Source organism: Condylura cristata, unplaced genomic scaffold (genome assembly GCF_000260355.1).
Source record: "Condylura cristata isolate star-nosed mole 26May11 unplaced genomic scaffold, ConCri1.0 scaffold00031, whole genome shotgun sequence".
Taxonomy (NCBI): Eukaryota; Metazoa; Chordata; class Mammalia; order Eulipotyphla; family Talpidae; genus Condylura; species Condylura cristata.
In genome coordinates this window covers 1,100,269-1,111,315 of record NW_004567132.1, presented here as the reverse complement: position 1 = coordinate 1,111,315, position 11,047 = coordinate 1,100,269, and the positions used below count along the sequence as shown (strand labels likewise).

General features: G+C 33.2%; 1 protein-coding gene across 6 annotated transcripts in view; it reads left to right on the top strand.

Moving 5' to 3' along the window:
- Nucleotides 1-10,896, top strand: part of LIMS1 (LIM and senescent cell antigen-like domains 1) — a 162,367-nt gene extending 151,471 nt beyond the window's left edge. For 3 of the 6 annotated variants that reach the window (XM_012731559.1, XM_012731558.1, XM_012731556.1), the window contains 7 exons: nt 183-332; nt 2,264-2,414; nt 2,881-2,973; nt 4,108-4,156; nt 5,431-5,506; nt 5,703-5,894; nt 8,254-8,336. In XM_012731559.1, the coding sequence (XP_012587013.1) occupies nt 183-332; nt 2,264-2,414; nt 2,881-2,973; nt 4,108-4,156; nt 5,431-5,506; nt 5,703-5,850 (667 nt within the window). In that variant the 3' untranslated portion in view covers nt 5,851-5,894; nt 8,254-8,336. Of the gene's footprint in view, nt 1-182; nt 333-2,263; nt 2,415-2,880; nt 2,974-4,107; nt 4,157-5,430; nt 5,507-5,702; nt 5,895-8,253 lie in introns of all 6 variants that reach the window. The other 3 variants (XM_004691390.2, XM_004691389.2, XM_012731557.1) reach the window with 1 other exon arrangement.
- Nucleotides 10,897-11,047: the final 151 nt, after the last annotated feature.

The window sequence follows — 11,047 nt, the reverse complement described above, 5'->3', positions numbered from 1 at the left end:
ACGCCATGTGGTCACCTCCGGGGCAGGCGGGAATCAAACTCATGCGGAAGTGGCCTTAGATTCTCAGTGCTGTGCTTTAACCCGCTGCGCCACCAGGGAGGGCCGGGAATCATTCTTTTTAATTATTAGGAAGACCCTTAGATTTTAAGTTACGTTTTTAAATAACTTTTGACTCTTTTCAGACATCTGTGTCGCCCTTGTCATAATCGTGAGAAAGCCAGAGGCCTTGGAAAATACATCTGCCAGAAATGCCATGCCATCATTGATGAACAACCTCTGATTTTCAAGAATGATCCTTACCATCCAGACCATTTCAACTGTGCCAACTGCGGGTATTACAGATTATTCATTTTTTATTGCACAAATAGTAAAAATGAAAGACCACAAATATCTTTGTTTTTTATACTGTGGCAAATTAGTTTTTTTCCCTCCAATTTTTAATCTGGAAAATTTAAACTTTCAAGAGACTAATATGTCTATATACTCTTCATTTAATTCCATGTTAATATTTTGCCACATCTGAGAATGTGTGTATGCATACACACACACACACACACACGCACATATTGCATACCTTTAAATATTCAGTCCATGTTAAAATATCCCATTATCCTCAAAACTATTTATCATTATGCATTTCCACTACAGGGTTGAAGAGTATTAGAAAGTCTGATCTTCTACATAGATAACTTTTATGTTTATTTTGTTCATTTACATCTAAAATAATTTTTTCTTCAGAAACTCATAAGGAATTATTGGACTGTGGTTTTTCAAAGTTTTTCTATCTGGTATAAAAATGTAATGAAAAAAATGCTTTATTATAGTCAGTATGAACTCACACATTAAATTACACTGGCAAGGGGAGAGACAGGGTAGACTAAAGATTAAGAAAACCTTCATGGTATAAGTACAGTCACTTCAACCTTTTTTTGTTGTTATCATTTATACCTTATCTTGCTTTCTTACCTGTCCTTCCTCTGGTAGGATTTTTTTTGGTTCATTTTTCATTAGAACTTTTCCTAGAGAATATATTAAATAGGTGAAATTCAGACAAATCCATTTGGTGAATTGGGGTCCTCTGTGGCATTGGTTTTTTGGTTGTTGTTTTTTTTTTTAAGATGTATTTATTTGTGCTTACAGAATCTAGGGTACAGGCCAGAGGTGTGGTAGGTGAGAGGATTCACCAAAGACAGAGTGGGGAGCAGAACAGGCAGATGTACTGAAATACACTGCTGAGGGGAGCAGCAGGCAGGAGAGGAGAAGTCTGCCATGCCATGTGGGTCAGCTCCCTGGCAGGGGATTGAACTTGCTCTGCAGCGGCTTCAGTGGCCTTCATAATGTGGCGCATAAACTGTTGTGCCACCAGGGAGAGTCCTGTGGCATTGTTTTTTAATGTAAGTGACTGGTTTACTATTAACCTGCAACTGTTTCTTAGAAGCATGTAACAATTTAAATAATCTTTAGTAAATGAAATAAAATGTTTTTCCTAGTGTAATGCTTACTGTGGTAAAAACATACATATAAAAGTTCCTATTTATGGAGAAATCGTAAGGGAAATGTTTTCTTTCCTTTAAGATGTCACGTTTTTTGTGATTAGTGTCCTAATACCTAAGTTATTTTGGAAATATGATATCATTGACTCTGTCCTTAGTACTATGATGATTCTACTCTAGCTTTGTAGGAATAAACATGGACTATAATGTGATAATAGATAAGAAAAAGATAAATATGAACAGTATTATAGTATGCATCTGACTTATATGTACATCTGTTATTACCTATTAATGTTTTTTTTTTTAAAGATTTATTTATTTGTACATTCAGAACTGGGGTACAGGCCAGAGGCTCAGGGGTGGTGAGAGGCGTCACCAGAGACAGAGCGGGGAGCAGAATAGGCAGATCAATGAAGTACACTGCTGAGGGGAGCAGCGGGCGGGTCAGGAGAGGTCTGCCACGCCATGTGGTCTCCTCCAAGGCAGGCGGGGATCGAACTCATGGGGAAGTGGCTTTAGCTTCTCAGTGCAGTGCTTTAACCCGCTGCGCCACCAGGGAGGGCCACCTATTAATGTTTTTATTGGAACCTGAAACCTGTTGAAGCCTATTAATGGCTGTTACTCTGATCACCTCTAAGGGGGAGCAAATAGAAATTACAGGGATTAATATAGTATTACCAGAAACCTTTTAAAAAATGGCTAGCCACATTTTCTCTCTGTTTCTCTCTCTCTTGATATTATTATTCAATTGATTATCTTTATCATGATAGGAAGGAGTTGACTGCTGATGCCCGGGAGCTGAAAGGAGAGCTGTATTGCTTGCCCTGCCATGATAAAATGGGGGTCCCAATCTGTGGTGCCTGTCGCCGACCCATTGAAGGGCGTGTGGTAAATGCCATGGGTAAGCAGTGGCATGTGGAGGTGAGTTCCAGATGGTGGAGGTGTAACCTATGCTTTTGCACTACTATGGCTCAAATATGCTAGTAAGATTAGGGGATTCTAACGATTAAATATGGACATTTTAATGACAGATGGCTTTGTAAAAAGTTAACAACATAGAATATGTATTGTTTTTAATGATCTCTCAGTAATAATACAGGATGTACTCTGATTCTACCACCAGCTTCTCCCTTAGAGAAGCTACTAAGATGTTCACCTCTTTTGTCATTCTTTGTTGTTCATATAGGCTATGCAACTAGTCAAAGATTCAAGACACCTGAATTAAGATTGAAAGTACTGTAGGTTTACACTACCACTCATGAAAAAACTACCTAAATTTTCATGTATCGTCTCTGAGGACAGTTTAACTTTGGGGTTTTTTCCAAATTTTCTTCATTAAATATAATATGGCAGTTCAAACATGACTCATAGCACCTTTTTTTTTCAGCATTTTGTTTGTGCCAAGTGTGAGAAACCATTTCTTGGACATCGCCATTATGAAAGAAAAGGCCTGGCATATTGTGAAACCCACTATAATCAGGTATTAATTATACTCATGGGATATTAATATATTTTTATGAATTTGTATTAGCCAGTAGTTTAGCTGCAAGGAAATCTCAGGAACTGTACATAGGCCTATACAGATTTCTTTTTAACTTTTTTATTATTATTACTGTTTTACATTCTTGTGAATATTTTGACATCACAGCATTTCTCCCTTCTGGTGTGATCACTGTAGTTCTCCCACCACAAAAGCACCCACTTAAGACTCACAGACAGATTGTAAAATAAAACACAAGTATTACCTGTATACCTATATACCTTATACCCAGGTTCATCATTTGCATGTGTTCACACTCACAAAAACACACTCTTGGGCCCTCCCTGGTGGTGCAGCGGGTTAAGGTGCAACACTGCAAAGCTCTGCAAAGCTAACTGCAGCTACCTCAGTGCAAGTTGAACCCCTGACCAGGGAGGTGACTTACATGGCACAGCAGACCTCTCCTGTCTTGCCCATCTGCTCTCCTCTTTAGTGTAATTCTTTAGTCTACCTGTTCTGGTCCCCACTCTGCCTCTGGTGAATTCTCTCACCACCCCTACACCTCTGACCAGTATGCCAGTTCTGTATGCATAAATAAATAAATACTTTAAGAAAAAAACACACACTTAGGTAAATGCACATATTTTTACTTACAAATATATGTATGAATAAATACAAATACATACATGTTCTGTGTCATTTGAAGATAGTATCAACATGGTCCTTTATCCTTAACTACTCCAATGTATATTTCCCAAGAACATGGAACTCTCTTATACTACATAGTCATCATTTTGACATTTGTAACCTGTTTTCTTTCAGTTTGGTCACTTTACATATTAAGGTCATTATAGCATTTTCTTCCCCACTCCAAGAAAAAAATACTAGATGTACTTCCTATATCCAATAAAAGGTTATCCTGTTCCTTCCACCTACTTCAGTCTGGAGCTTTTCCAGGGCCTTGCAAGTGATAAAAAGTAAATTACTTTCATTTTAAGAAGTAAAAACCAGTCAGTGAGCTTTTACTAATTTACTAATTTTAGTACTTGTAAATTCTGCATTTAAAGGGTGGTGTTTCTAAAACTTAATTCTAGTAAATCTTGAATTTGTATTCCCCTTTTTTATCTTCTTCAGCTCTTTGGTGATGTTTGCTTCCACTGCAACCGTGTGATAGAAGGTGATGGTAAGTATCTGTAGTAATTTAATTTGGTACCATTTCAACCAGAAGCACTTAGGTAGTGTGAACATTGAATGAGGTTGATGATTGCTGTTGTTTGGAATGTGATCATTATCTGTTACTTTTCTCTCTCTTTTTTTTATATTTCCCAAATAATCTTTAATAGTGAGATAACATATAACAGTTAGACTTCATATTTATTTACCATAATACTTTAGGCCAGTCCCATAGGGTTGATACAGTAGAAATTGTAGGAATTACTCATGGCTGACCCTGAAACCTTTTTCTATTTCTTCTTCCTGGAATTATATAAGTTGGAACTGTAGAGCATTGTTTTATTAGGAACAGTTTAATCTGCCTGTGATAGAGTCCCTTTAGCCTTATAGATGCTTAGCACTCTTGTACTGTTGTAATTTGGGAGGGCTGATTGACTGGGACAGAAAGGAAACAGCTGTGTTTGCTAATAGTCACTAGCACATCATTGCCAGAAGCTTCCTGGCAGAGTTTTAAACATTCCTGTTTTCATCGTGCTTCATAGTTCTTGGCAGACAACTTAACTCAGGAAATATTTTCTGAAACACTGCCCATATGTATTTTGTGAGAGGATTTGTTCAGGAAAGCGATCTTTAGTGCCATTGAAAATAGAATTTAACTCCCTCCTACATGACACAGTTGCCATATGAAAAGAGCTATCAAAGAAAACTCTTTTCTTATTAAATTTGGAAGAAAAACAGGTAGGTAAGTTAATGTCTGATTTTTTTTTAATTGTTATTATTATTATCTAGGCCATGTTTCTTTGTTGGACCAATGGCAGTAAGGACAAAAAAGGAGGGAAGAGTGCCCTGGTTAAGCAAGTACTATGCGTAAAACCTTATCTGTCAAGCATCCATGAGAGTGAGAGGACATGAGCTTTGGTGTAAACATGGCTCATACTATTTAAATGCCTCACAGGATGCTCAAATTGAAAGGGAAACCATGTAACTATAAATAAAGGTTAAGAAAGGCAGTGGTCTTCTGTAAGAAGTCTACAGTCATATGAAATATACATTAAGCATTCGGTTTGTTTTTTTAATGTGAAAGTTCTTTAATATCACATTTAGTAATTTAAAAGCTTCAATGAATGAATATAATTGAATCAAAAATATTAGCTATTAGCACTGAGATTTTACTCATGTGATTCTTTTATAAATAAATTTGATTTCTTCCAATTTAAAGTTGGAAATGTAAGCTCCCCCTACTTACCAGACCAGTGTGTGTAACAAGATTTCTTCTTCCTCTAGTGGTTTCTGCTCTTAATAAAGCCTGGTGTGTGAACTGTTTTGCCTGCTCTACGTGCAACACTAAATTAACGCTCAAGTAAGTGAACATTTTGGTCATGTGAGACCTAAAACTGAAAACTTTGGGGTAACATTTTTTAAATATTAGGACAGGTTTTTAAAGAAGAGAACTACTTTATGTCTGTTTCTTCTTTCTATTCAGACCTTTTGAAAATAAATATTCTTCCTTTAATTATTCCCTGTTCTTTCCTCTATTCCTTCTATCCTGTTCAAAGGGATAAATTTGTTGAGATTGATCTAAAACCAGTCTGCAAACACTGTTATGAGAAAATGCCAGAAGAATTTAAGAGGCGACTTGCCAAACGAGAAAGAGAAGCAAAGGATAAGGACAAACAGAAGAAGAAAAAACCAGTCTGTTTGTAAACTTTTCTGTCCCTGTGTCATCATTTTCACTACTTTCTTCTTTGGTTAGTTATTTAGAATATGTTTTTGATCTGTTTCTGCATTTTCTTTTTATTTGTTTTTGGCATGTGTTTGTAGCCACCAGAGATTGAAATACAAATATTCTGTGTAGAGTTGATTTTTTTGCATATTTATTAAAATTATAAGACTTAATTGAGTAAAGTCCATGCTTAATAATATTGCTGGTATTTCATTTATATCCCTCATCTCTTTCTTAAAATTTACAACATTACATAAAATTTATAATAGATTCAAAGGAAAGAATTCCATTCTCTTAATAGGTATCAGTTAAGCTTTAAAGTATTTTTGTCTCATTGCAGCTTTATAAATCCTGGGTTTTTTGTTTGTTTGTTTGTTTGTAGTTTTGCCTAAAATAACTCAGTTGATAAATTTGAAGTATAAGATGTTCAAAATATTTATTAAATTAATCCTATCAGTGTGTTTCATTTCTAAGCACCACCTGATACATAAGATATCTTGTATCTTTGGTGTATATCCTTGTACTTCCTTACAATGCCCATATAATATTGTTTATGAACTCATTTTATATTTTATTCTTAATTTTCATGGGAAATATTTCAATCTTTGAAATTCTGTTGAAAAGCCAGTATGGTTGTCCCATTTATCCTTACCATTGTGTTCTACATTCTTAAAGTTTGTTTTCATTATTTAGTTTTCTTGTTCCTTCTATAAAGAGAAATTAGAATTCATATATAAAATCAAATGTTGGAAGTTACAGTTAGCAGTAGCTCTGAAATCAGTGAACACTTTATATCTTTTATCTAAAAAATGGCAGTTTTAGTAAATAGCTTTTATTCTAAGGAGACTGGTAGAAATGTCTAACTCAATAGTACCATTTAAGTCAAACTACCAATTGAAATATAACATCATCTTGAATTACAGTCAGCTTTACAATCTCTGAAAAAAAACAGAAAATAATTCTCATGTGGTATTAAAAAAAAGATTTTTCATTTTAAATGCATAGTTAAGAATTAACTTTGTGGGCCCTCTCTGGTAGTGCAATGGATTAAAGCACCGCACTATGAAGCTGTATGTATGTAAAGCTGTATTTTCTGTATGTAAAAATAAAAAAATTATTTATTTTAAAATAAAAAGATTTATTGATTTCTACATACAGAATTGGGGTACAGGCTAGAAGTGTATGGGGTAGGGTGAGAGGATTCACCAGAGGCAGCGTGGGGAGCAGAACAGGTGGATCTACTGAAAAACACTGCTGAGGGGAGCAGCCCATCAGGAGAGGTCTGTCGCGCCATTTGGGTCAGCTTCCTGGCGGGGCATGGAATTCGTGCTGCAGTGGCTGTCATAGCTTCATAGTGCTGCACTATCAGAGAGGGCCCTAAATAAATAAATCTTAAAAAAAAAAAAAGAATTAACTTGTTATTGATGTTGTTCTTTAAAATTATCATGAAGTATGTATTCTAGTTTAATAGACTTAAAAACAAATTAGTTTTTAAAAATATATCAGCAGATTTAATCACTTCTACAGATGATAATGTACCACTAATTATATTCCTAAATATAATTTCACAGAAATGAACAAGTTACAAAGTTGTATATTTACTCAAGCCACATTTAAGTAAGAACCCCCAGATATGAATGGTAACAAGCTACTTTAATTGCCATTTGGAAATGCAGTACAGCGGTAGGCTGTCTGGGAGACTTATCTTCAGAACTATTTTACAAATACATACCATACTGCTCTAGTCTTTAAAAAAGAAGAATTGAGTTATAGAGCTAACATTCAAAAGATGACCACAGGCAGTCTGCCCTACCATATTTTATGCCAGACACCCTACCAAAATATCTCATTATGACTTATGGGCTTTGGGAGGGATGATTTTTTTAAAGTGATTTCTGTTATTTGTAGGGATAGAAGGCGAGCCATTTTGTGACAGAAAAGATGAAAATTCATAATTAATGTAAAATACTAAGTAATGCCATTTTACCTGAGCAAGAGATCATTTAAATTATAGAAATACAATTCTTTAAGTAACTTCTTTGAGGGGTTCTCATGGTACTGTAAAGTGTGATCAGCTTTTCCTAAATTACATTTATATTAGATTTCCTGTATATTTGGGACTGGCTAAAATGTGATATACTTTCTGTACTACAGAGATAGAGGTATTGAATCAGTTTATAAGAACAATTCTTCTCAAATGATACCATGAATTTTTTATGTCTGCCACAATTGACAAGAATTGAGATTAAAATTACAGTTTTTTATCTCACATGAACATAGATAGCATTATTCAATGTTCTCATTTATTTCATTAAAAATTATTTATTTTTATTTCTATTCTGAATATATTTTCACTAATTTCTTATTGTTGTTATTATCTTTAGGAATAAATTTGTGGAGTTTGACATGAAGCCAGTCTGTAAGAAGTGCTATGAAAAATTTCCATTGGAGCTGAAGAAGAGACTTAAGAAACTAGCTGAGACCTTAGGAAGGAAATAACTCCCTTTGTTTTATTTTTTATTTTCTATGCAAAATAAGAGATTACCAATATAAAATAAGAGATTATCATTTGATTTGATCCACTCAAATTTTTAAAGCTCTATCTCAAAATAGTTGAGAGTGAAGGGGACCATTACATGGTTTTACCTCCTTTTTCTCATTGAAAAGGAGATTGTATAATCAAATTTAAAATACAGAAAAAATCAAGATATAGCTCTTAATAACCCTTATCAATTTGTTAACATGTAGACTATACTTTGTAACAAAAAACATATGCTAATTTTTAATCAAAGTCCAAAAGATGACATGTAACTTTTAAAATGAAAATAAGGTAAGGACTCACTTTTACTTGACTCAGATACAGACTTAGAAACATTATTTTACTATGTATCAAAAGAAAATTCTAGTTATTGTAGAAGGTATAGGGAAGAAACATAACCACCAAGAAAAACAAATCTTAAGAGAATCTTATGCTTATCAAACTAATAGTTGTTTGTAATGCATTTACTAAAACAAACAAGTATATTCAAAAGTACTTGATTTTGTGTTTTTGTCTTAAATGCAATAGTTACTATTCTTAGTTTTATATTTTGTTGTGAACTTTTTCCTTTGTATAATTACTTAACATAGTAGTTAGTACTTGCTAATAGTATGCCTTTATAAACTTTGTGCAAAAAAATTTATACTACATATTTGAAAATACAATATACTTTACAAATTGGAAAGTGAAGTATTCTTTAATGTGTTACAGCAATTATGTTTCTAGGTTTAAGATCAAGATGTAGTCTTAGGCTAGGATATGGAATTAAAACTTATGTAACTTGGAATGTATCATTTTCAAACAATGAATGTACATGTATTGGTCATATTGCCTTTATAACCATGCTAATATCTATATGCTTTATAATTAGTTTGCCTTGCCTTAGAAAAGCATATACTTTAATCAGGTATTTTAACTGTTTCATGCAATACCATCTAAAAATAAGTGCATTAATTGAGATTTCTAAGTCCAAATTTCTTTCAGTTATGGTTATATTTTTTAAACGTTTTTTTTCCTATTGCTTTGAAATTTAATTCTATAATCTTAAAAGAGAATGATGTTATGTTTTTTCATTTCAAATCTTATAATTTATAATTAGATTTTTATTCACTACTGGTAGGAGGTATAAATGACACTTTTAAATTGTAAAAGGGATACTTAAGTATCAATTTTAGGTCCAAAGTAGAGCATTATTCTACTTTATAAAAAATTTTATCCTGAAGTGCTGGCCCATTCTGTCTCTATAACTTAAGTACAAAGCAAATGTAAACATTTATATAATGTTGCTACTGCTTTGTTTAAAAGAAATTGCCAAGATACACTTCTTAGGGGGAGATTATTACTCCAAAAATTGTTGAAATAGTTTTATCATTAAAAATAATCTCAGGATGCTATCACTCTGCCATTAAAATATCTGTATGCATGTATTTTTTAAATGTTTATGCCTATACTTTACAGAGTAAACTATTTTGGCTTTCAGATAACTTATAACCAATAATTTTTAGTGTTCTTTTAGAGTTGAAATAATTATAAACAAAAATTAATCAGTATATACAGTTTAAGGCTGTATGTACTCAGAAGTTTAAAATAGTCTTTGCCTTTAACAGTAAGAATCAAAATCCTTCATTGTGCCTTTGTGAGCTAAGATATGACCAATGAAGACTTTAAAAGTTTTTATGAAATATTTCCTATAAATACAGGCAAAGTAGTACAATATTTGCAATATAGGGTCTTGATGCTTAATTCCCACATCTCCAACAACAGAAATACAGAACAGTAAAGCAGCCATGTGCTGACTTAGATTCTTAACGACTTTGAAGATGCATGAACTGAACGCCACTGGTTTTCTTATATCTTAGATATCCAGGCTCTCAAGCCAAGAGCCACTGCTCTCTTTTCTCACTTCTCAAAATATGAAATTTCCTGGGAGTTCAGTTCTCAAAACTTACAGTACTTTATCTAGATATACAGTACTTTCTTCCTTCATTAAGGTATAATTGGAATCCTTACATGTATGAAAGGAAAAGTAAATTGAAATATTTAAGTAAGATAGAAAACAAACTTGGTTTAGTTCATATTTTTCATGAGGCTTTCCTTGGTGTGGAAAAACTCAGAATAAGCATCTCTTTGACTAAATATCCTGTAAGGCAATTTGAAATTATGCATTGTTCTTATGGAATTTCTAAGTGCACTTTTTCTTACCAAGCATAATGTAATTGGAGCAATGTCTAGGTACAAATAAAAAACATTATTTGAATATATTGAGTCTTTTTAATATTGTACCTGAAATTATAGATCATTTTGCCTCACTTATTTGCCAAAATAGCCATTTCTTAGTTTAAGAAATTTTGAAGTAGGCTTACAGCATTCTTGTATTTCATCTTAGATTGTAAGCTCAATGGCAGGGACACTATACTAGTAATTATGTTTTTACAAAGCAACCACTGCAGTATACTCTTGGTGCTTAATAAATGTTCATAAGTATTAACAGTAATCTGTTATACATTATTTCTTTCAATAAGCTATGAGAAGATAAGACTGATGTTTTAAAAAGCCATTTTAATCTTTTAATATATGGAGTGTATATTTTTGGGTGGGAAACAGTTTTTTTTTTAGGTTTACACAGCTTTTTTTTTCTT